This window comes from Podospora pseudoanserina, chromosome 1, assembly GCF_035222485.1.
Source record: "Podospora pseudoanserina strain CBS 124.78 chromosome 1, whole genome shotgun sequence".
NCBI classification, from domain to species: Eukaryota; Fungi; Ascomycota; class Sordariomycetes; order Sordariales; family Podosporaceae; genus Podospora; species Podospora pseudoanserina.
The window spans coordinates 3,060,812-3,084,433 of NC_085920.1; the positions used below are offsets into that span (position 1 = coordinate 3,060,812).

Here is a 23,622-nt window from a genome sequence, read left to right on the forward strand (position 1 = left end):
GTTCCGCTTCCAGAAGGGGTGCCCTTCGTGTTCTGGGGTTTCTGGTGTAATAGGTTAGGATTATGGGGGACTAGGTTGGGAAGGGGGTTTGGTAAGGTACTTACGATAGATACTTATGCTCCTAGTTACTGTATGCAATGAATCTCTTGTTCCCAAACTAAAAAAAAAAAAAAAAAAAAAAAAAGATCATGTGGAATGTGAGAGGGAATTGTTCAGAGAACACCTCCGGCAGAGTGTCTCCGCTGGGGGACACGGGGGACTTCGACCTCGAGGAGGTTTCTGTCATCGTTGTCATCGACGGCGCTCCCGTCTGCGGCTCCGTAGGCTATGTCGGATTTGGAGTCGAGGGTTTGGTCATAGTCGTACTCGATGGCGCCGACTGGGTTGGCTTCGACCACGGTGATCACAATGGTGGGCAGCTCGCGAGGAGGAGCCGGGCGAGGCTGTCTCTGGACACAGTCCTTCCAGGGGGGCATGTGGGCACCGCCGCCAATGGGGATGCCGCAGATTGGTGTGCCGACGTGTTCGACGTGGGAAGGGTCGTCGAAGCTGGAGTAGTCCATGCCTACGACGTGGTAGGGCCCGCCGGCTTTGGATCTGGTCCGAGACTGGCTGTGAGGCTGTATCCAGGGGTAGGCTCCATCGGGGATCGTGTTGGTGTAGGTTGCGATTGTTGCGAAGGCTGGGTTGGCAACCTGGGGCAGCTGTTGTAGCTGAGGCGGGTAGGAGGCTTGGTGTGAGGCTTGGTATGAGGCTTGGTAGCCTTGAGGCTGTTGGTAACTGTTACTGGAAGCAGTGGGATAGTAGCTTGTCGACTGGGGAGCTACATTGCCGGTCTGAACGTATTGATTGGAATATGGGTCATAGACCCAACCTTGCTGCGTAGCTGGAGTCGAACTAGGCGCCATGGAGGCGTACTGGGCAATGGTATATTGCTTTTGGCCTTGAGAGAAGCCAGGCTCGCGAGGCAAGAGGCTTTTTTGGCTTCTATCCCTTCCAAGATCTTCTCCTTGGGAGTTCCGTCGATTGAAAAAAGACTGGCTCTTGTGCTGCCCGCGCCTTCTCCCCATCCGCCGATATCCCTGCTCGCTGGACTCGGCAAAGGTCGTGGTAGGTTGGGGTATGGCGACAGAGCCATGGGAGGGCTTCACAGCGCGCTTGTTAGGATAGGACATACCCTCCTCTTTATGCTTGACTTCGAAGCTGCCAAACACCCTCTCAATCTCCTTGATACGCTGGGCGATGACCTCAGCTTCGGACGTAGAACTACCCAGGCGAGGTCTAGCCACGGTCTTCTGACCCTCGACAGCATCCTCCTGATCTCTCCACCACTGGATGAACTCCCAGTCTTCAGCAGTCAACTCCTCGTCCGAAATCTGAGGATTGAAGGGTCCGAAAACAATCCGGCAGTTGCATTTGCCCGTCTCGTGAAGGATGCGGTGATCAGCTCGCCATTCACCGGCATACAGACTCTTCAGCCGAAGCTGAACATGAGCTGCCCCGTCCTCGGTGATGCTCTCACGATAGAGAGGGGGAGCAGAACTGCCTTGGGGAATGTCAGCGCCAGTACTGATCACCTCTCTCTCCTTACCCTTCGACTTCTTTGATTTAGCCGGCTTGACGGCGTCAACACCGGGATCAGAGGACCGGCTTCCAACTGAGCCATCTGTGATAGCCAGCGGAGCACCATCCTTCTCATCGTTTTCTTCGGACTCGACGCCATCGGCCCCGATAGCCCGGGGAGTGTTCAAGAGGCCCGGGAATACCACTTCACAGCCACAAGCCCCATGCTCATGAAGCCAACGGTGCTCATTCTCTCTGATGATAACCCAGCGAGAATGGACGCAACGCTCACAGGCCGCGCAGCAGGTCTCGGCGTAGTATGCCATATCCGGGCGCTTGTCACAGACAGGGTTGACATGCCTTTCTGTCGTCAACGGGCAGGTGACCAACACCGGGGGCGAGCGGTGGGCACACTGGTAGACGATGTACTCTCGGATACACATCGTGAAGGCTTCGCCAGAGCTGGTCAGTGAAGGACTTTCAAGTTAGGATAGGTTCTGAACACTTTACCTGGTTTTCTGACCGTTGATCGGTCGTTTTCTTCCGCTCGTTGCGGTGTGTAGGCCTGCTTCGTGGCCGGCTTCTTCCGAGAGGCTTCGAATGGGAGATATTAGAGACTACTGGCTTCCGAACTGTTGGCAGACTGGCTATTAAGACCAACTGGCTATGATTCCGAAGCAGGACGTGGCCGTGATCGTTTGTTGGGGTAGGTTTCGCAGGGAAAGGGGTCTACTTACTTGGACCACGTCGGTCTCTGTCGGTATCTGTGGGACTGTTGTTGTTCTAGGACGAGAAGAAAAGATTAGCTGACTGAATAGTGAGAGAGGGAGGCCACCGAGGGTCTTCAGTTAGCCACAAGAGGCGTGGCAATGGCCGACCGAGGCTTCTAGACCCATGGGGGGGTCGAGAGAAGTCGACTGGGGAGCTTCCGATGGAGATATCGGTCTAGGTAGTTCAAAGAGGCTTACAGTACGTGATCAGAGTGTAGATGAAGTGAAGGGTAATTGAGGATTGTAGAGGGATACTTACAGAAAGGTGGTGGATTTCGAGAGGGAAGAAAAAGCCCCCACTTTCTGGTGGTTGGGGTTGTGTTGTAGAAGGAAAGTCGGGGAATCCTGGACACCTAGGTCAAATACTAGGTCAGTTCCGATCTAGGAACAGAGTAATAGAACGGCAAGAACGTTCCTACCGAAGGAGCCCTTCTATGGAGCACAATAGCTAGGTCAATGGACCGAAAGGCCCAACACGTCATATGCCTAGAAGATTAACTCTGCGGTCCTTGACATGAAATTAGACCTGACAGGGAGGAATAGGAGAGAAAAGGGTAGTTAGTTATGTTTGACCTATCTTCATCCAAGCATTATACTATGCCAGCGTTCGTGAACGAGGCATATCCGTTCTTGAAAGCTATGTTGGCGTTAGAACACGCTGTGCTTTCGTTCAAGAACGCTATGCTTGAGTTCGAAGGGCGATTTGCCCTCGCCTGAGCACGCTAAACCATCATCCAAGCACAAGATATATTCGCTCCAGCGCGATATTTGGCCATCGTCCAAGCACGAGACACATACGCTCCAGCGCGACACTTGGGCGTTTTGGAACGATAAGTAACCTCAGCCTCCTCTCTCATATATCTCTTCTTCATGTTGTAGAAACCAAGAATCCCCAGGGAATCCCTCTAAAGGGCCTTGGTTGATTACACGACAACTATTACCGTTTCCCTTGCTTCGAATGCCGGCGTTGTAAAAGTCATTGACTTGCCAGAGCCAACGCTGGCCCAGTGGGCTTAAGGGTAAAATGCATCTTACATTATACTCCAGTTATAACGGACGAGGTAGATGGGTAGCGAAGATAGGGTCGAAACCGCGGTTACTTAGATAGCAAGCTTCTATTTATCAACTTTCTGGTCAACAAAACGCACAAGGTAGCCGGTTCTCCATCTAGATATACAAACCGAAGTAACGAATCAGGAAGGAGAAAAGTCAACACAGTCGACCCAGTGATCAGACCAGCCAGACCAGGTTTTTGAAGAGAAATACCCGGTCAATCACTCCTGTGTCATGATTGAGTTTAAAACTGCGCTCCAAATCGACATTTTACTCCTTTTGACTATCGACAATTAGCGAGGGCGTTGGAAGCTATGCGAAAGCACCCGGTGTAGAAGGTGTGGGATCAACAACATAGCCCCATCCTCGACCTACCTACTATAAGGAACCTGGCTCCAAATTCCGTCTTGTCTACTCCGTCAGGTTTGAGTACGACTCCTTGATATCGAGCCCGTTAAACAATTGTGCTTTGCAGGGGGGGCGGGGGAAGAATTCATAGCTTGAATTGTTGAAATTCAGTCTGTAAGTGTTCGAGAGCGATGTGTTTGGGTTTGCAAATAATTTCGAGTCTGCGTGTGAGGACGATGTATCCACCGCCCGAGCATGCCAAATCTGCATTCGGGAATGTTCTATATAGGTGACCTTGCAATCGTCAGATGGTATGTGATTCTTTAGCAAATTGGCGGCAAAATTAGCGTTTATGGGCGAAAAACTTGTGCTTGCTCACCGGTCTATAGCTAGCACTTGGCCACGCTTCTCTGGGGAAATGCCCTGTTTGTGATTGATAAAAACCTCCTAAAGAAGCGCTAGGCTGCTGGATGTCTTCTTCAAGATGATATGGGCAAGCACTAGAATTGTTGAACTCAATTCTCGAAACAGTGTAGAGAAACGCTGCAAGAAAAGAGACAATAGTTTCGAGACCGCAAAGAAAATACTACCTAGGCATACCCCACGCTATTCGGCACCCATCGAGAATATCAAAACTTGAAACTTGAACAAGCCACCTTCAAAAGGGCAGGAGCGATCACAAGGGGCAGGCACGTAATCGTCCGGTCTCCGGCATCTCACTGAAATCGGGCACTTGGACTCGCTATCAACACTCAGCAATACAACTTCCACGTCAAGGGCATTCATCCCATCCCGGATCTGACTCACCACATGGCATTCCAGGCACGGGAGACAGAATGAGGTATTATAATACATATTCAATATAATTGTACAACAGAACTAGGACCAAATGTTGAGAAGCGGGGTATCATAGATCGCCTCTCAAAAGACCTTCATCCCATTCCCGGCCGCCTGGTTCATGACAAAGGTTTTCAGGGGTCTGAGAGCGTTGACGGCGGACAGCCCCAACGATCTCAATGGCACCAGAGGTCCGCTGCCAAAGGAGTACAGCTTGTGGAGCTTATCGCAGACTCCGAGGAGGACGTGATTGGCGGCATATCGTTCAGAAACATATGACTCCAACGACATGCCCACACCGATATCTTGCCCATGTGTAACAGCGTACTCGATGGTCTTTGCGAGACTTTTTACGTCGCCCTGACCTTGGTTCAAACCTTGACCGGCAAGCGGGTGAATGGTGTGAGCGGCGTCACCGACTAGGGCCACTCGTTCGGCAACATAGGTATCCGCGTGTCGTAGCTTCAGAGGAAAGGAAGCAACTGTGCCTTCCTGGACGCCCGTGACAACCTGAGGAACTGCGCGGTGGTCCACAGGAGTGTGTTCCATTCTCCATGAATATTCCTCCTCTTGTCCAGATTTCTGAGTGTGCATGTATTCCAGGTCAACTGTACTTAACGTGAAGGCAGCATTGACCATGGCGGTGAAATCCTTCGGCGAGAGGCTCTTGAGAAGGGCCGCGTTGCTCGGCGTGGTGGACCAGACCAGTGTAGAGTATTTGCCAGGCATTGGCAGCATGGCAACTGGGCCAGTCGGTAGGAACCTTTGGTAAGCAATCTTGGTGAACTCACCACCCCAGCCCTCACCTTCCAATTCCACAGTCGCTACCACACCATGGCGGTTGTAATCCCATCCCTTGGCCTCGATATTCGCAAAGGACCTCACAGGGCTGTTGGCTCCATCCGCCCCGACCAGAAGCCTGGCAGAGAGTTGCTTCCCCCCAGACAGCTGTACTACCGGCCATTCCCGCAGATCCAGTTCCTCTGTTTCCTCGCCGTATGTGATATTTTCCACCCTTGCGTTGTCAAAGGTAGACACTCCACCAAGCTCCTCCAGCCGCTTCAGCAGACCAGACGTCAGATTCAAGTTCTCTGTCATGTAGGCAATTGTTGTTCCGGTATTTGGGGCAGCACCCGCCCAGTCGAATTCGATCCTAGCGCCAGATACTCCATCCCAGACTTGCATCTCCTGATATGGCTGTACCCGGTCTCGGGCCATGTGCTCCCATGCCCCAATCTGTTCGAGAAACTTGACCGAGGAGGGCGTGAGGGAGCTGCATCGATTCGAGAACTTGGTTGGTGGAAGGCTCCATGATCTGATTTTGGAGAGATCTTGGGCTTCGACAAGGGCAACTCGGAGGTGGGAGGTGTTGGGGTTTGCGCCTGGAGAGGCTACGGTTAGCAACACCGTTCGGATGGTCAGGAATGTACATTACGGAAACACTCACGTAAAGCAGTCAAGAGACTGAGACCAGCAGGCCCTCCACCCACACATACCACATCGTAGATATCCGGTCGAGGGGGAGCACTGGAGTAGTTGCGCCAGAGCGGTTGCCGAGCGCTCCGAACGCAGCTTTGGCACACATATACCGCTCGTCTTCTGAGGAGAGCTTCCATGTTGTCTTTGGAAGCCCAGGTGCTTTCTTGCACCAAACTGGGCCTCAATTGCTTTCAATGCTTCAACAAAAGAAGATGGGATGAGGTTGCGAACAAGGGTCTAAGCTCCACTTTATGACATTGAGTAGAGTTTGGTAACCAACCCTAACCCTGGTTCCGCTCGTACTTGGAAGCCATCTCGCGATTCAAACATGGCGATGGCTTTGTGAAGCTGCCAATTCAAGCTCCTTTGGTGGGACTCGCGCCGAGATAAATGATGAAATCCAGTCCAGTGGTAACCCGAGGCCAAGCTAGTGACTGCCGATGCGGCGCGACTGGTGCGTTTCACATCATCACCCGTTCGCAGCTTTCCTTGGTTCTCCTTTCCTGATCCTCACGTTATAAGCCCGCCAACTCTCATGCGCAGTGCCTCCGGTTACTAGATCTCACAACCCCATCGTCACATCAAATTCATACCAAGCCTCTGTATTGACCTAGTTTTGACTTCGCACTCGGAAACTGCAACAGACGGCCATTTACGACTCCTAAACCACCTATCCAGCTCGCACAACTCACCAACATGTCTTGTACGTTCCTCCTCTGTTCCTTTTACAGACAACGGACAATCGGTCTAACAATCCCCAGTCCTAACCACAACCACCAACCTATCTCACTCCTCCACCCTCCCAGAAGGAACCACCCACTCCCTCGCCCTCTCCATGCTCTCAGACTACGAATTCTTCCTCTCCTGCGACCCCGTCCTCGATTCCTTCAAACCCCTCCCACCAAATCCCTCTCCTGACCTTCCCTCAAGTATCACGTCCCAAATCCGAACTGATACCCACCAACAACGGGGTATCTCCTACACCGTCATCGACATTGTACACACCACAATCTGGGACTCCAAAGTCGTCAGCACGTACGAGTTCACCGACATTACCAATGGGGTCTTTGTTCGAATCAAGTCACCGATGGGGATAGTCATGGATACAGTATGGCAAGTTAGGGAGAAGCAAGATAAGAAAGGGGAGTGGGAGCTGGTGGAGGACTTGGAGATAAGGTGTAACCGGCTGTTGGTGGGTGTGGTGAAGGGGCAGTGTGAGGAGGGGTGGGGAAAGATTCATGGGAAGATGATTAAGAGGTTGGAAGAGGATATCAACAAGGCAGATGGGAAGTGAGTTGTTGAGAGAGGTACGGTAAGGTACCCAGGTAGGTAGGTTGGATTGTGTTGATTGTAACAGAAACTGTTGACGGTCGGAGTTTAGTTTAGCGCCAGAGCAAGTCTAGAAATACAGTCATAGAACCAACTCTACAACTACATTCTATAACTACACTCCATTCAAAACTGTACCACTACAACTACCACTCCCCACGAGCCAATAAGCGGCCCCAGAATACCATAGCGTCAATCATCATGAAGCCCAGCAAAGAGGTCGCTCTAGAAAACACACTCAAGCTGCTGCTCCCAAGGAAAGAACGATGTGACACGTGCACGTGAACCTACAAACGGGATTCCCCCGACCCACAACTTTGAAGCTGGCTCAAACTCCGTTTCACAACCGGACGCCCCGTTTTTCCCAAACGGATTGATGACGCTAGGCCCGTTTCAGATAAACGCCCAATCTGATCATGTCGGTGAGGCACACCTTCTAAGCTGGGAGTTTGGTTCAACAACATGAAGTGTGGTTGTGTTGTTTTTTTGTTTTGGTGATTCAGGTAAGTAATTGTTTCTGTTTTTCTTTGTGATGAGGATTGGAAATGGGATTTGGGAGTAGGAGAAAGGGGCGCGCGGATGGAGGGACGGGATGAAAAGAGTTGGGGGATCCGAGCTGAGAATTGAGCTGTGATGGAAAGAAGGGCTGGCTTACAGCCCTGATAGCCTCACGCATCAGGACATCATCGGCAGAGCCCCTCAACTCAACGTTGACGTCATTTGGGGATTATTTGCAATTGGATTCATGGCTGACAAATCGACAGAAATCTGTTTGGCGTTCTCGCTCTTCTCTTGCCAGAGATTGGGCTTCACAGGGGACGGTCACAACCGCCCTCTTCTCAGAACGCCAAGGCTGGCTACTCTTGCCTCTCTGACAACATCCCAAAGGAGTAGTACACAAGCCTCTGGCTGTTCATGAGGTGGCGATTCTGAAGCTCCCCTCGGTAGGTAAACACTGGGCTCTCGTTGTTCCATCCCGAAGTCGAGAGTCACCTGTGATGTCGACAGACCCCGGCCACTAACCACAAGCAGACCAACAACGGCAGCCTTTTATCAACAAATCTGCCATTTTCCACCACAACAGCCAAGATGTCGAACCTCCAAGTACGCAACTCAGACTACTTCTCTTCTGCCACCCGGCAGAAGGCCATGGAGGACGCAAAGAAGATGCAAGCATCCGTCCAAGATGAATGCGTCAAGGCCGGAAAAGAAGTACCGCCATACCTCCTTCAGGAGCTGATCGGGAAGGGAAGCTTTGGTCGGGTGTACAAGGCGACTGATTTGAACACGAAAGCCCTGGTGGCCGTCAAAATCATCGACATTGAAGAGAGCGACACCCTCAACCCGAAATTGGCTGATACCTACAGCGAGTTCATGAAGGAAATCAGCGCCCTCAAAATCCTCAGCGACAGTGGGGCGAGAAACATCAACCTCATTCTCGATGCGCTGCCAGTCGGTCAGGCCATGTGGATGGTGACAGAGTACTGCGCTGGAGGCAGTGTGGCGACCCTGATGAAGCCGACAGCTCCGGGAGGCTTGCAAGAGAAGTGGATTATTCCGATTTTGAGAGAGGTGGCGGAGGCTGTGTATTGGGTGCACAAAGAAGGCATCATTCACCGCGACATCAAGTGCGCCAATGTGCTGGTCACAGAGAGCGGAGCGGTTCAACTATGCGATTTCGGCGTTGCTGGCATTGTTGAAACGAAGCTTGATAAGCGGTCGACCTTTATCGGCACGCCTCACTGGATGGCCCCCGAGCTGTTCGACCCTGTGCCTTCTTATAGCACACCAGTCGACATCTGGGCCTTTGGTTCTCTGGTATATGAGATTGCGTCCGGTCTGCCTCCCAACGTCATGCAAGGGTTTAACATACCCCAGCTTGGCAATTACATCAAGCATAACGCCCCACGGCTGGAAGGTGATCAGTACTCGGACCAGATCAAGGATCTTGTTGCTTTCTGCTTAGTCGAAGACCCAGCAAAGCGACCGACTATTGAGCAGGTTCAACGGCATCCATATATTGCTAATACCGAGGGCACACATCCTACCTCGAACCTTGCCAACCTGGTAAAGGCCTACAAGCTCTGGGAAGGACAGGGAGGCATCAGAAAGTCGCTCTTTGCTCCTGTTGGCGCGCAGGGCCCGTCCGACTACACGTCCACTGCTTTGGCCAACGATGAGTGGAACTTCAGCACGACAGTCGACTTTGACCAGCAGCTCATGAACACTGATGCCCAAGCAGTGTATGATGTCTACGGCACAAACGTGGAGTTTGACTTTAATGAGCAGTTTGCACCCCCTCCCAAGCAGAAAGCGCGGCGTCGCCTACCTCCCCAGTTGCAACCAGCCGTCAAGGCTCCCCTCGAGAAGCTCTTTGATCCCAACACAATCTCGGGCTACGAAGAGAACTCTCGTGCGTATTATGGCAGACCCCCACCTCCCCAAACCTCAACATCTGATCTTCCGTTGAGGGACGATTCTCTTCATTCCACCTTGCGAGAGTCCCTCATCGATCTCGACATGTCTTTCGATGGCGATGATCTCTCTCAGTTTGTCGACATCGAAACCAACATGGAAACCATCCGTGCCGGCATGCGAGCTCCCAGCGAGTCAGATTTTGGGGAGAACACCCTCACCGCGGCCGACAGCAACAACAGCAACGACCTGAACAAGCCTCCCCGAAGTGACCCTGCAGACTTCAACCCCAACCGCCGCACCCAAGACTGGAAATTCCCCTCCATGGCAGCCCCCGCATCAGCTACATCAGAAATGTTCCGCTTCCCAGCCATCAGCGAAGACAGACCTGCCCCCCTCGCCCCAGCACCCACCAACGACCGCCCCCCTTTCATTCACCACCAAACCGATCCCTTGGGTATGCACTCAGAGCCCTACGTCGAGCTCATGACCCCCAACCAATTCCAAGACAACCGCGCCTCTGTCGGGAGTCTGATCGACCTTGACGAAAGTCTCGCCATGCCGGAGTACACAAGACCGTCAACCGCCAACAGCGACGTCGCCTCCATGGCGGGATCTGACATCGGCGGCGCCAACCCCTTTGACCTCGAACGCCATGCCTCGCTGTATCAACCCTTCCAAACCAACAGCACCAACGGCAGCTTCAGCGGGGGTGTTGGACCACCGAGCGGCATCAGGGAACCGTCCATTTACATATCTGACGACACGGATTTCTCTCGTCTTAGTCTGGCGAGCGCACCCGAGGATCAGATTGTGATTCCGGACTTTAGCACGCCGCCGTCGAGCAGTGTGAATGGTGGGGGTGGGGGCTCGAGGGCACAGTCGAGGGCGCATTCGAGGGCGGACAGTTATGATGAGGATGGATATTCGGCTAATGAGTATGGCGGTGATTCGGAGTATTTGACTATGATGGGTAGTGGTGGGCAGACGGGGGGGAGTGGGAGGAGGTCGAGGGCGCAGAGTAATGCTAGTGTGCAGTTGCAGTTGCCGAGGATGTTGGGGATGAGCGGTAATGGGGGGGAGTATATTGATAGGAGGGGGGAGAGGATGGTGAATGGGGGTGGGATGAACATGAATGGTGGTGGGATGGGGATGGGTGGCGAGATGCCTGCGCTGCCAGGGCCGCCGAATGCGAGGGTGATGCAGGGGATGGCGAGTAGGGAGGAGACGAGGGAGGATGTGATGAGGTTGTTGTCGAGCTTTTCGGAGCATTTGAGCTTTGCAAATGTGCATGTTTCTGCGTTGCCGGTGAGGGCAGGGCGGAGAGGAAGCGAGACTTATGCTCCTTCTTGAATTGCAGGCATTATTCTGGATGACGAAATCATGTTCACATTGGTATTAAGGTCTATTGTAATCAATGATAATAAACTTGGAAGTTTTGGCAATGTTAAAATGGCTGGTCGTGTGTGAGGATTGAGGGACTCGAAAGGTAAAGGTTGGGAAGCGGCAGCCAAGTTTTGAAGGCGAGAGGATCATATCAAGATAAAAATTTGTGAATGACTCAACTTCAGCACTTACACCACAACAAGGTGCCTACAACACGTCCCCAAAACACGACTCAAAACGTCTCATTTTATTGAAACAACGTCAGTCAATCGATCCAAATCGACAAATTGGCTCTCTTTCCCCACCCCAGTCTTTCCTCGCGGTGGTCCGCAGCAACACCCTTCAGGTTCTCACCCCAACATTTTCACCCCACCTTTCACCATCATCACCACCACCACCACCTCACTTCCAAAATGTCAACCACCAACCCACCACCACCACCCCCCAAACTCAAAACCCGCATCCTCACCATCCCCCCCTCCTCCCCTTTAGGATCCTGGTCCTCTCCCAACTCCCTCCAAACCTGGACCCTCCCCCCAACCCCCCTCATCCCCCCCTCCCTCACCCTCGCAGCAACAGCCCTCACAACCTCCACCGCCTCCTCCTTCAGCACACCCGTAGCCTTCCCGACCGAAACCGTCTACGGCCTCGGCGCCGACGCAACCTCGTCAACAGCCGTGAAAGGGATTTACACGGCAAAAGGCCGACCAAGCGACAACCCTCTCATCGTGCACGTCTCCGACCTCTCCATGCTCAGCACCCTTTCCACCATTCCAGAGATTTACCACGAGTTAATCTCCAAGTTCTGGCCTGGACCACTGACTATCTTACTCCCTGTCCCGACCTCCGGTCAGCTGCTAGCCCCAGAGGTAACGGCTGGATTGACCACCTTTGGCGCGAGGATGCCTGACTCCCCGTTGGCAAGAGCGTTGATTCAACTGGTGGGCAAGCCGCTCGCTGCTCCGTCCGCAAACGCCAGTACGCGCCCTAGCCCGACAAAGGCTGTGCATGTGCTGGAGGATTTGGAGGGGAAGATTGAGCTGATTCTGGATGGGGGGGATTGTGCAGTGGGGGTTGAGTCGACTGTTGTTGACGGGTTATGCGACCCACCGGTGGTGCTGAGGCCAGGAGGGGTAGGCATCGAGGAGATAAGACAAGTCAAGGGGTGGAAGGGGGTGGTGAAGGGGTATAAAGACAGGAGCGAGGTCGGGGAGGGGCATAAGCCGAGGGCGCCGGGGATGAAGTACAAGCATTACAGCCCCCGGGCGAGGGTGGTGCTTTTTGAGGGGCATAAACCCGTCAATGTGGGAAAGGAGCTGGAGGGGGGCGGGCAAAAAAAGGTGGGGGTTATCAGGACGGGGGAATGGGAGGGGTTGGTTGGGGAGACAGAGGGGAGGATAGAGAGTGAGGAGGGTGGTTTTGCTGTTCGGCAGGGGAGTTTGAGGGATGAAGAAGGGAAGGAGTTGGCCACGGTGTTGGATGTTGATCTGGGACGGGATGTTAAAGGGGTGGCTCATGGGTTGTTTGCTGCTTTGAGGGAGCTGGATAGGCTGGGGGCTGATATCATTTTTGTGGAAGGGGTTAGTGATGGGGATGATATTGCTGCTGCGGTTATGAACCGACTTCGCAAGGCAGCATCCGAGATTAGGCCTTAACTCAGAGTCAAAAGGCGAACAGACATCGATAGACACGATCTCCCAAGAGAAGACACCTCATCAAAATTCTGCCCACACTATACTCACTACTTCATACGGTAATTTTATAAAAAGGACCCCGAATTCATAAGTCTAAATATCAGAGACGCCTGCTTAACCCTCCCTTATTCATTCTCCCCCACCCAGCAACATTACAGGACCATAATAATGGTCTCCAATCTACCGCATCCACTCCAAAATCTTGGACTTGCCTATTTGCGCCAAGTTGTTCATGCCTTGCTCGGTGAAGGGGTCGATACGCCCCAGGTTGGTGTCTTGATTTGGTGCCTTGGAGCACCGCTGCACGATGATAGTCGGGTCCGTCTCCAAGACCACACCATCATCAACAATCTCATCGATGGCAAGGGAGACGAGGTCGTAGTTCTCGATGATGGTGCGCTTGTCGACCGACTGCTTGAAGAGGAGGTGAAGGGCGTCGCGGAGGGCGAGGAGGACGTTGTAGAGGAGGATTTCGTTTTCTTCGACGCCGCCGACGACGTAGATTGCCACGTCTTTGGATTATCTGTCAGGATAGCTGCTGAGAAGGGAGGGGAGGGATTTAGAGACAGGACATACCAGCCTCCATCTTATAAAGTACGATCCGGTTGTCGAATAGAAGGATGTCTCCTGTTTGCTTGGCCGTCTTTTGGAGGAGGGCCTTCTCGAAGCGGACTTGGGCCGTCTTGTCGGCGAAGGGGTTCTGGGCGGAGGCGGGGGCGGCGGTGCTGGAGGGCTGCTGGTTGGCGGCTTGGTGGGGAGGGTTGTACCATTTGGAGAAGATGCGGGAGCCGTCTTCGCTGGAGAGGATTACTATCGTCGGGGGCATGGCAAGTCAGCTTCAGGAGTAGGTGTGCTGGAGCTTTGGGAGAGCTTTACGGATAGCGTTGACGCTGTACAGCGACATTCCTGGGGCCATTTTGGCTGTGTATTAGTGGGTATCTTATGGTTCGCGGTGTAGGGTGAGGGCGGTGGAAAAGGGGTATCTCGTTCGGGGGCGGTGGTATCGTCGTCGTGGATGTTGTTGCTTGTGGCTGATGATGTGAAGCTGTCCACACAGTGGAAATTGTGGGGTCCAACTTTCAAAAGGGAGCGGCTCGCTGATGTGGCTTGAGCTGGGTGTCCCCACATTTCAAACGGCACGTACCTGGGCCAGGGGTTTAATGGATTGGGAGCCCCCCCCACTTCCCCTTTGACAGGCTGAGACGCGTAAAGTGGTTTTTTTGCTGGACGCGTTTTCGCGTTGCTCCTTTTCTCATTCCAACATCCTGAAGTTCTTCGGAGTCCCACTCTGGGTTTCCTAGGAAACACCTTCATCCCACCGCTGCCACACCCCCTTCAACCACCATATCGAATCCTCGTCTGTTGTAAATCATTGGTCTTTTTTTTTGTGCCCCCAAATTCAGTCAAAAACACACGAAAGAGTACAGGTTCAAAAATGTCTTCACCATCGAAGCGGTCAACGCGCAGCACCAGGAGTTCCCAGGCTGCTCAGAGCAGCCCCGCTGCTGAGAACTCGAGAACTCCCCGCCAGACTCGGACCTCAGCATTGGCCTCAAGTCCTATGGTATACGATTCCTCCTCTCCCAACAATGCGCCCTCGTCGCCTCTCCGCCAGATGAGCAACACTCAGAGCACCGCCGGAAACAATGCCGCCAGCTCGCCCTTGCGCCAGCAGACCGAGACGCAAAGCACTGGTGATCGCACACCTCGCGCAAGCGGTCGTGGTCTCTTGGTTGGAGGTAAACCGCTGAAAACAATGGCTTTTCTTTGCATCCAAAGCTAACATACCCCTGACAGACTCGTCCCCTATCCGCTATGATGAATCCAGCCCAGGGCCCAACCTCACCCAGCAGTCGGACCTTCGCAGTGAAAGCAGTGCGCTCTTCGTAAACGAGCGCACAAGACCTTCCCGATCTCACCGTGGGGATATCAACCCAGATGTCATTCGCACACCACGCATGCCACGCCGAATTATCTTGGATGACGCAGGCCGAGTCGTTCGTGATGGCTCTCAAGTCGGGTCCGACGCCGCTTCCTTCTCCAACAACAACCCCAACACATCTGAGGCAAATGCCCTTGGTGGCATGAGCCAGGGTCTCGTATGGGGTACCACCGTCTCACTTGAAGACTCCTTCGCGGCCTTCAAGGAGTTTCTCCGAAACTTCACCAAAAAGTATCGCATGTGGGCGGATGGCGCAACCGAGGCTGACACCATGGGGAACCCCGAGGCGGATTCCAAGCCATATTGGGAGGCTTTGGAGAACATGTTGTTGCTGGGCAGCAACAGGTTGTACCTTGATCTTCGTGATCTCAAGGCGTACCCGCGAACGCTGAAGCTATGGCATCAAGCCCAGGCCTACCCCACCGAAATTGTTCCAGTCATGGATCAATGCGTGCACGACTTCATGATTGATCTTGCGCGCGCTGAGATGGCTAGTCAAAGACAGGCCTCTCTTGCTGGTGGAAATATGCCCAACCCTTCCCAGAGCTCTGATCTGAACTTCCCCAGTTCTGATCGTGGGGAGGAGCCATCAACTCCCAGGCCTACCCAGGGACAGCAGATGACCCTTGAAGACCAGGTCTCCGCGGAGACGTATGTTGTGCGCCCATTCGGTATCGAGAAGAATACCAACCTGAGAGATCTCAACCCTTCAGATATGGACAAACTTGTCTGCATCAAGGGTCTAGTGATCCGTACCACGCCTGTGATTCCCGACATGAAGGACGCTTTCTTCAAGTGCAGTGTTTGCGGACACTCCGTCACCGTTGAGTTGGACCGTGGCAAAATTCGTGAGCCGACTGAGTGTCCTCGCAATCGTTGCAAGTCCAAGAACTCAATGCAGATTATCCACAATCGCTGCACATTCACGGATAAGCAAGTAATCAAGCTGCAGGAGACGCCTGATGACACGCCTGCTGGCCAGACGCCTCATTCCGTTTCCATCTGCGCTTACAACGAGCTGGTTGACTTTTGCAAGGCCGGTGACCGTGTAGAGATTACGGGTATCTACAAGGTTACTCCTGTGCGTGTCAACCCTCGTATGCGGACGGTCAAGAGTGTGCACAAGACGTATGTGGACATTGTCCATGTCCAGAAGGTCGACAAGAAGAGAATGGGCAATGACCCTTCTGTTCTTGACTTGGCTGAGGAGGAAGAGGCCCATATCAGCGGCCAGAGTCTTGATGAGATCAAAAAGATCTCGCCAGAGGATGAGGCCAAGATCAGGGAGACTGCTGCTCGTGCCGACATCTACGAGCTTTTGTCCCGGTCTCTCGCTCCATCAATCTACGAAATGGAGGATGTCAAGAAGGGTATCCTCCTCCAGCTGTTTGGTGGTACCAACAAAACCTTTGAAAAGGGCGCCAGTCCCCGCTACCGTGGCGATATCAACGTCCTGTTGTGTGGTGACCCTTCAACGTCCAAGTCTCAGCTTTTGGGTTACGTCCACCGCATCGCCCCCCGCGGTGTGTACACCAGCGGCAAGGGTTCCTCTGCGGTCGGTCTTACAGCCTATGTCACCCGCGACCCAGAGACCAGACAGCTGGTTCTCGAGTCCGGCGCCTTGGTCTTGTCCGACGGTGGTGTGTGCTGCATTGACGAGTTTGACAAGATGAACGAGTCCACTCGCTCTGTTCTCCACGAAGTGATGGAACAGCAGACCGTCTCTGTCGCCAAGGCAGGCATCATCACCACCCTCAACGCCAGGACTTCCATCCTAGCCTCTGCCAACCCGATCGGCAGTCGTTACAACCCTGACCTCTCCGTCCCGCAAAACATTGATCTTCCCCCTACCCTACTCTCCCGTTTCGATCTTGTCTATCTCATCCTCGATCGAGCTGACGAGAAGCAAGATCAGCGCTTGGCTAAGCATTTGCTGTCCATGTATCTCGAGGACAAGCCTGACTCGGCCCACTCGAACAATGATATCCTGGTATGTTCATCCCTCTTTCTCCATCTACTTCCTCCCGACTAACAGTCTCCAGCCAATCGAATTCCTCACCTCTTACATCTCCTACGCCCGCCAAAAAGTCAACCCCCAGATCTCCAACGAAGCCGCCAAGGAGCTCGTCGACTCGTACGTCGAGATGCGCAAGCTCGGCCAGGACGTCCGCGCCGCAGAGAAGCGCATCACGGCCACCACCCGTCAGCTCGAGAGCATGATTCGTCTCTCTGAGGCTCACGCTCGCATGCGTCTCTCCGAGACGGTCACTCAAAATGACGTAAAGGAGGCCGTGAGGCTGATCAAATCCGCCCTCAAGACGGCGGCGACGGATGCGCAGGGCAGAATCGACATGAGTCTCCTCACTGAAGGCACGTCGGCGGCGGACAGAAGGAAGAAGGCCGAGATCAAGGACGCCATTGTCAGACTGTTGGATGAGCTGACTGCCGGCGGGCAATCAGTCAAGTTCGCCGAAGTAGCCAGGAAGTTATCAGATGGTGCCAGCGTGCCGGTGGAGTCGGCCGATTTTGCCGAGGCGATGAGGACGCTAGAGATGGAGGGTGCCATCATGGTCAGTGGAGAGGGTGCGAGAAAGAGTGTAAGAAGGGTCACGGCTCAAGTGTAACGGCTTTCTGACGGGGATAATTTCCAACTTGTTATTTTTCAAATGAGAAAAAAAAAAACAGTTATCACCAACGCCCCCGCCTTTCAAACAGAAACGCAAAACTAGGTATAATGACGACATCAGGAGTCTTTTCTCCTCCTCCTCATGATCAATTCGCCGCCGCCGTCCCATTACCCACATTGACCACCGTCTCCGTCATGCTCCCCCTATCCACCTCCTTTCCCTTGTCAACCTGAGGTACTGCCGCCCCAGAGCCGGACACCTTACTATCCTCCTCCTCCCCAAGCAGCCCACTAGGCCTCCAATCCCTGAGATCATCCTCGGCATCATTCAATATCTGCCTCGCCTGCCCAGCATGAGGATACGCCGGTTTGACATCCCCCGGCACGACAGGTGTATCATCCAACAACTCCAACAACCTCAACCCATGCCTCGCAAGAATAATCTGCTTATCCGCCCGTTCAATCGTAGCCAAAAACTCGGCCTGGTACGCCTCCTTCAACTTTTGCCTTGTCTACCACAATATCAGCACACTATCATCATCAGTGCTTATCAGGGGAAATACATACAACATTACTCAACTGCGCCTCAGCAACCAACCCCTCAGCCTCAGCCCTGACAAGCTCCTGCTCCAACACCACCAATTTTGTCGACTGCGGCTCCCTACTCTTCAACTTTGCAATCTCATCCCCGATCTTCTTCTTTCCCTCTCTTGTTGGTTGGACGCTTCGTTCGGTGTTTCTGATCACCTTTAGCGCTGCGCGCGCGTCGTCGAGGGCGTGGGCGTAGTTGTCTTCTTGCTCGCCTATTTCTGAGAGGAGGACGCCGATTTTGTCCGAGATGTCGGAGATGGAGTCGTCTTGGGTTGCCTCACCCCATTCAGAGAGCTGGGTTGCGATGGAGAGGCGTTCTTTGGCTGCGGATTCGTGGTGGGAGGTGAGGGAGGAGGAGGATTTGAGGAGGCGGGTGAGGCGTTTGGAGAGGTCGGGTTGGGTGAAGGTTGGGGAGCGGAGGGAGGGGAAGGAGAAGGGTTTTCGGTGGTGTTGGGATGGGGTGGAGGTGGTGGTACCCGTGGAGGAGCGGTTTTGGGAGCGAATTGAGAGGGCGCGGTTCCTGGAGGAATTGAGCGTGTTAGCAATCGTGGGACTGGTTTTGTGGTGGGCGGCGTGGGTACCACTGGGCAAAGGGGTAGAAGCGGTTTGTTTCGTTGCTTTTGCGGGACATGATTTCCGCAAATGAATAGTAAACGGTTTGTGAAAAAGGGATATGTGACTTACAACATGATGCTGGGCTTAGGCTCTGTGGTGTGGAACTGAACGTATTCGGGACTTGGGTCGCAAGAAGAGGTCAGACTTGCTCTTTCCTCAGTAAACACGAGGATATGTCGGCAACCCAGCAGGATACACAGGTAAAGAATAACGCAGGGGGGTATTAGTATGCACAATGAACTGCTAAATCATCAATCGTTTGCTTGCTTTCACAGCGTGAGGGTAAATGGGTAATCAGGTTGTGGTGTACGGGATAAAGACAATGGTGGTTCGTGATGACCGCCCGCGCAGCGTAGTGGTATATAGATAGCAGCAGTAGGCCATAAACGGTCGCTCATCACGTCACTTTACATGTCTGGCTCAGGCTAGTAGAGCAGTCAGTTTCCCCAAGCCCTCTTCTGAACTCTTACGGAAACCCTTGGTGCAGATGTCGTCAGAGCTTTGGGATGAACAGGAGTTTGTAATATTTCAGCACCTACACAACAACCCTTTTTTTTCTAACCCCATTCATGTATGTTCCTGTATGAATGGCTTCTCATATCATCGAAAGTCATCTCCCTCATGGAAAATATCTGTAAAGCTGTCTTAAACAAAGCATGTAGTGTAGAGTCCAGGTGACGTCATCCCACCCAACCACATCCCAGCCCCACCAAAGCTCTGCTCAGATCAAAGATCATTCATTCACCCCAACCACAGAACCACATCCTCGGTTCTTGGCATCTATCCCCATCACCAGACCAGATCGATCACAAGATGAGACGAAGACAGATTACCTTCTCATGTGGCTTGTAGGGTAAACAACCCTCATTATTATCCCGCCTATTACGGAGTAGCTAGCCAACCAGTCTATCCCAAACGAAGCCCATCCAAAGCCAGACATGTACCCAAACATTTATTCATAACATCGTGATATTATCCTCCGCATAACCCATACATCCCCGTCCCATTATCCCAAATGCATCAATACCTCCTAGTAGTCTCAACCCGACTACTACTCCTCTCAATCTCCACCACCCTCTCCCCGTGACTCCGCCCTCTGCTCTCCCCCCTATAGCTCGTCATGCTCGCCCTCGGACTTGGAACAATAACTGTCGTTCTTGTTGTTGGCGGACACAGATAGGTCCCGCTCGTTCGAGGCGAGACATGATGGTGGTGGTGGTGGTGAGAAGAAGAAGAATGGCGGTGGTGGTGGTGGTGGTGGGGGGGGTGTCGGCTGCTGCTCCTGCTGTTGTGGTGATGGTGGTGAGAGGAGTGAGAGGATGGCCGGCGGGCGGGGACGATTTCCTCGTGGTAGTAGTATTTTTCTGAGGAAGGGGTTCCGAAGCACATGTTTTCTTCTTGAGGGCCGAGACTGAGTGATGGAATGTTTGTGGCGAAGACGTATGGTCTGTGTATGTGTGTTTTGTTTGATGATTATACCCGCAGACAAGGTAAGATGTGGAAGCTGAGATGGAAGATTAAAAGTAATAAACAGACAAACAAACAGGAAGGCCAGGTTTATAAACACTTTTCTCCCTCGCCCGAAATACCCCAAGACCCCTAATAAATCAACTGACCAGATCCACCATCCCAGAGAGAGAGACACCGGGCAACATCCGAAAAGAAAAAGAAAACAAGGCAGCATGCAGGGACCTCGAGGGACCCTGACGCACCACCGGTCTTGCTGCTTGCTCACATGCCTTGCTTTCCTTCCCCACCAGGCCACGGGGCTCAGCATGCGATACAAGGCCTCACTCATATGTAGCCTTACCAAACACCCTTCAAAAGTAACACTGCATGAATTATACGAAGGTTGATCTTCCAGCACGTTGCAAGTCGGCCTTTAACACGAGCGGACAAGGCGACGTGGTAAGATAGTGGATCATCTTCCAGACAACCGACTCACCATCTATTCAAAGGCAAAAATAGAAACACATTCTCAATTCAATAGAACATCTCGAGAATGTTCCCTTCTACAAATCTTACCCAGGTGGTCGGCTCAACGATGCCCCCCACCACGACCCAAGATCCACCATTCCAACGCTCCAGAGATCACCCCACCAAAAGATCTCCACCACCACCCAAAAATAAAAAATGAACTTTGTAAGTTCAAAAAGAAAACGCCGCCAAAAGATATAATTCTTTGATTTCGTCCAGGCTCGAACTGGAGACCTTCAGTGTGTTAGACTGACGTGATAACCAACTACACCACGAAACCATTGCTTATTATTGAATGTCCCTTCCACTTTTACTATTATCAAAATACCACGGTCAAGCACCACTCACAACATCCCCATTACATCCCTTTTCAACCCTTTTTTTTTCCCTCTTAATAAACCAACACTCAATACAAATACACATTTATTCGCCTTATAATCAACATAAATACCAAACAAACAAAAGCTTTCAAAATATCAACCCCCTCCCATTTTTTATTATCCCCCCTTTTCCCTCTCCATCTATTTCTTAGCAGCAACATGGCCACTCGACGCAAACTTCAACTCAATATTCCCCACCAACCACACAGCCACAAAAAAGGCAATAGCACTACTAAAGACAATAAACGGCTTGCGCAGGCTGGCCGAGAGAGGGTAGTCGTACGACACGACCAGCTCCCGGTCCCTAAAGTCATCCACCAGATTCCTCGCCTTGATCACCAGCGCCGTCCGCCCAATCGTGTCCAAAAAGGTCTTGTGGATCTCGACGTCGGCCGAGGTGATGGATTGGGTTGGGATCGAGGTGACGTACTTGACGTTTCTGCAAAACATACAACAGTCAGTATTTGAAGTCAACAGAGGGGGGTGACAAAGGGGAAACGTACTCAGCACCCTCAGGCAAAATAACCCTGACCTCGACCTGCTCATACTCCACACCCTCATTCTGCTTGGGCCCCTCAAGAAAAGGCACGTTCAGTACGAACCCCCCGGCTGCCGTCTTCCTCAAAAAGTTCTTCGCATCCGAGTTCCACCCAATGGTAAAGGGGTACTTCCAGCCGCCAAAGACAGGGTAACGAGGCTTGATCTCAAGCGACGCCTCCCGCTTATTGCTTCTGAATCTCGAGGTCGACACATTGCCAATGACGTCAGTGTAGTAAGGGTCAACACTCCCAGCACGAAGAGGGAACTTGAGCTCCTTCAGCGCATGGGAATTGCCCTGCTGGTAGTACTGCGACTGCTGCCACTTGACCCTGTTGAACAGCGATGAAAGGTTGGCCCCACGGTGGTAGAGAGTATAGCGCTCCTCAAAAGCAACATTTCCACCCCAATGGCTGACCTCAATGTCCCGCTCCAGACGGGCAACGTGAGTGACTGGCCTGTTGAACTCGAAACGGACGCGGATGGGCTCGTACGCACCGGCGGGCTTCTCGTCAAAGGGCCCATAGGTGAGCTTGGTGCCCTGCTTTTGGGGGAACTCCTTGATGTCGCCGCTGCCTGGGAGCTTGGTGTAGTCGGGGATGTTGGCGGAGGGGAACTTGACTTCCGTCTTTTGCTTCGAGGTGGTGTACACCGAGGGAACGTAGGCGGAGAAGGTGTAGGTGAGGAATTGGGCCTCCTCCTGCTTGATGGCGGCGGGAAGGGGCGAGTACGCCTTGAGGATGTAGTAGCTGATGCCGAGTGTCTGCTGTGCGCCGGGGGTGAGGGGCTTGGGAAGTCGGATGCGGAGGTACTGGGTGTCACTTTCGGGGTCGAACTCGACGTTCTCGGCGACGAATGGCCCGGCGCTGGTGTCCTTGCGATCCTTTACCTCGACGCCACCGAGGCGCGAGATCTGATCGGCCGTGAAGGGGAGGTAGTATTCATTCTGTGGCTTCTTGTCGATATTTTCTACGACGACATTGATGTTCTCCTTGACGTAGTTCTTCTCGACGGAAACAACGTGGACGAGGTTGGCGTTCTTGAAGACCTGTGGGGGCTTGAAGGTAGACGGGAGTGTTGATTTGGAGGTGCCCTTGTCGGAGCTGGCGGCCGAAGCTAGCGACAGCAGCGAGAGAAAGGCAGAGAAGACGGCTGATGTCTTCATGTTGTAAGAGAAAATGACATGTGCCCGCCCAATTGAAGAAATTCCACTGTCGACTTACTTGTTGGACCCTCAAGAGACCCTCCTGAGCATCACCGTGGCCTTCTGCCAAACAGCTGTCTCCGAAAAGCTTACGTTGCTGAAACACCCCTGTCCGTTTTGCCGGCTGGGACCCACAGCTTCCCGGACTGCCAAGAGAATCCGACATAGCTTACATAAACCACATCTGGTGTAAGTTGCGGTTCACTTCACTTGAACTTTTCCAGTTTCACCATCGATCTTCCTTCCCATGCGAGGCAGCCGCGACTTGCATCATGACAAAGCTTCCCTCGAGCGGAAGGGACTTCCCACGGATTCATGATGATCCTATGGGAATCCATTGTGGCTTCTTCCGCTCTTCTGCTCCATGACCTCTCCCGTTCACACATCAGCATCAGGCCCGGATATCACTATCATCACTCCTCGTACCTTCATTCGTCCAGGATCAACTCCAACATCAAACCATGTCTCCGCCTGCGAGATCGCACCTCAGGCGGAGGAGGCACATACTCCCAGCGATCCCGTTAGCACTAGAATTCAACATCTGGGCGGATCACCAGAGGTCCTCGACGAGACCCCCACCAGAGGAGATCCAATACCCAGACCTGCAACAGAGGGTTCATGCACAGCATGAAAGAGTTCTGCAAACTCGGGGCATTCATTACCTCAAGTCAAAGAGTCCCGTGTTATTCAAAGACTTCCATTCTCAACTCACGGATGCAGCACGAGAGCAGATTCTTGACGACGTGTTTGGTGATCGGTATTGGACTCATGGCGAGGGGGACACATCATCGCTTATCAGAAACTAGAGGTTGTTCGGCGTGAGATCCGGGAATAGAGTCCCTTCAGAGGACTCCCCCTCAGCGAACGCCTCGTCAG

General features: G+C 52.9%; 10 protein-coding genes and 1 non-coding gene across 11 annotated transcripts; 5 read left to right on the top strand and 6 right to left on the bottom strand.

Moving 5' to 3' along the window:
• Positions 1–212: 212 nt before the first annotated feature.
• On the bottom strand, positions 213–2,006 carry QC764_108630 (uncharacterized protein; the record flags this gene model as incomplete). The annotated part of the gene is made up of 1 exon (XM_062942129.1): positions 213–2,006. The coding sequence occupies one exon, from the start codon at positions 2,004–2,006 to the stop codon at positions 213–215; it is 1,794 nt and encodes a 597-aa protein (XP_062805051.1).
• A 2,175-nt stretch (positions 2,007–4,181) lies between these two features.
• Positions 4,182–6,413, bottom strand: COQ6 (putative ubiquinone biosynthesis monooxygenase). Its single transcript, XM_062942130.1, has 2 exons — positions 6,019–6,413; positions 4,182–5,953 (listed from the first exon to the last, which is right to left on the bottom strand). The coding sequence occupies exons 1-2, from the start codon at positions 6,185–6,187 to the stop codon at positions 4,656–4,658; spliced, it is 1,467 nt and encodes a 488-aa protein (XP_062805052.1). The 5' UTR covers positions 6,188–6,413; the 3' UTR covers positions 4,182–4,655.
• On the top strand, positions 6,225–7,344 carry QC764_108650 (uncharacterized protein; the record flags this gene model as incomplete). Its single annotated transcript, XM_062942131.1, has 2 exons — positions 6,225–6,753; positions 6,812–7,344. The coding sequence occupies exons 1-2, from the start codon at positions 6,747–6,749 to the stop codon at positions 7,342–7,344; spliced, it is 540 nt and encodes a 179-aa protein (XP_062805053.1). The 5' UTR covers positions 6,225–6,746.
• Positions 7,345–8,468: 1,124 nt separating this feature from the next.
• QC764_108660 (uncharacterized protein) lies at positions 8,469–11,147 on the top strand (the record flags this gene model as incomplete). The annotated part of the gene is made up of 1 exon (XM_062942132.1): positions 8,469–11,147. One exon carries the CDS (start codon positions 8,469–8,471, stop codon positions 11,145–11,147), a length of 2,679 nt encoding a protein of 892 aa, XP_062805054.1.
• Positions 11,148–11,593: 446 nt separating this feature from the next.
• QC764_108670 (uncharacterized protein) lies at positions 11,594–12,835 on the top strand (the record flags this gene model as incomplete). The annotated part of the gene is made up of 1 exon (XM_062942133.1): positions 11,594–12,835. The coding sequence occupies one exon, from the start codon at positions 11,594–11,596 to the stop codon at positions 12,833–12,835; it is 1,242 nt and encodes a 413-aa protein (XP_062805055.1).
• Positions 12,836–14,355, bottom strand: RET3 (Golgi-to-ER vesicle coat component). The gene is made up of 3 exons (XM_062942134.1): positions 13,751–14,355; positions 13,451–13,684; positions 12,836–13,386 (listed from the first exon to the last, which is right to left on the bottom strand). Exons 1-3 carry the CDS (start codon positions 13,788–13,790, stop codon positions 13,055–13,057), a joined length of 606 nt encoding a protein of 201 aa, XP_062805056.1. The 5' UTR covers positions 13,791–14,355; the 3' UTR covers positions 12,836–13,054.
• On the top strand, positions 14,086–18,330 carry CDC54 (MCM DNA helicase complex subunit). Its single transcript, XM_062942135.1, has 3 exons — positions 14,086–14,613; positions 14,672–16,806; positions 16,859–18,330. The coding sequence occupies exons 1-3, from the start codon at positions 14,310–14,312 to the stop codon at positions 17,438–17,440; spliced, it is 3,021 nt and encodes a 1,006-aa protein (XP_062805057.1). The 5' UTR covers positions 14,086–14,309; the 3' UTR covers positions 17,441–18,330.
• Positions 17,501–18,722, bottom strand: QC764_108700 (uncharacterized protein; the record flags this gene model as incomplete). The annotated part of the gene is made up of 3 exons (XM_062942136.1): positions 17,501–17,954; positions 18,010–18,553; positions 18,718–18,722. The coding sequence occupies 3 exons, from the start codon at positions 18,720–18,722 to the stop codon at positions 17,589–17,591; spliced, it is 915 nt and encodes a 304-aa protein (XP_062805058.1). The 3' UTR covers positions 17,501–17,588.
• A 946-nt stretch (positions 18,723–19,668) lies between these two features.
• On the bottom strand, positions 19,669–20,037 carry QC764_108710 (uncharacterized protein; the record flags this gene model as incomplete). The annotated part of the gene is made up of 1 exon (XM_062942137.1): positions 19,669–20,037. One exon carries the CDS (start codon positions 20,035–20,037, stop codon positions 19,669–19,671), a length of 369 nt encoding a protein of 122 aa, XP_062805059.1.
• Positions 20,038–20,831: 794 nt separating this feature from the next.
• On the top strand, positions 20,832–20,905 carry QC764_0010530. The gene has a single exon. It is a non-coding gene; the product is annotated as a tRNA-Val (tRNA).
• Positions 20,906–21,101: 196 nt separating this feature from the next.
• Positions 21,102–22,912, bottom strand: OST1 (dolichyl-diphosphooligosaccharide--protein glycosyltransferase subunit 1; the record flags this gene model as incomplete). Its single annotated transcript, XM_062942138.1, has 3 exons — positions 21,102–21,444; positions 21,509–22,701; positions 22,766–22,912. 3 exons carry the CDS (start codon positions 22,910–22,912, stop codon positions 21,147–21,149), a joined length of 1,638 nt encoding a protein of 545 aa, XP_062805060.1. The 3' UTR covers positions 21,102–21,146.
• Positions 22,913–23,622: the final 710 nt, after the last annotated feature.

Coding starts and splice junctions, on each gene's coding strand:
- COQ6 (XM_062942130.1), bottom strand. CDS start 6,187: ATGGAAGCTCTCCTCAGAAGACGAGCGGTATATGTGTGCCAAAGCTGC. Junction 5,954..6,018: donor CAGTCTCTTGACTGCTTTAC/GTGAGTGTTTCC, acceptor TAGCCTCTCCAG/GCGCAAACCCCAACACCTCC.
- CDC54 (XM_062942135.1), top strand. CDS start 14,310: ATGTCTTCACCATCGAAGCGGTCAACGCGCAGCACCAGGAGTTCCCAG. Junction 14,614..14,671: donor TCGTGGTCTCTTGGTTGGAG/GTAAACCGCTGA, acceptor TACCCCTGACAG/ACTCGTCCCCTATCCGCTAT. Junction 16,807..16,858: donor ACTCGAACAATGATATCCTG/GTATGTTCATCC, acceptor AACAGTCTCCAG/CCAATCGAATTCCTCACCTC.
- RET3 (XM_062942134.1), bottom strand. CDS start 13,790: ATGGCCCCAGGAATGTCGCTGTACAGCGTCAACGCTATCC. Junction 13,685..13,750: donor GTACAGCGTCAACGCTATCC/GTAAAGCTCTCC, acceptor CCCCGACGATAG/TAATCCTCTCCAGCGAAGAC. Junction 13,387..13,450: donor ACTTTATAAGATGGAGGCTG/GTATGTCCTGTC, acceptor GATAATCCAAAG/ACGTGGCAATCTACGTCGTC.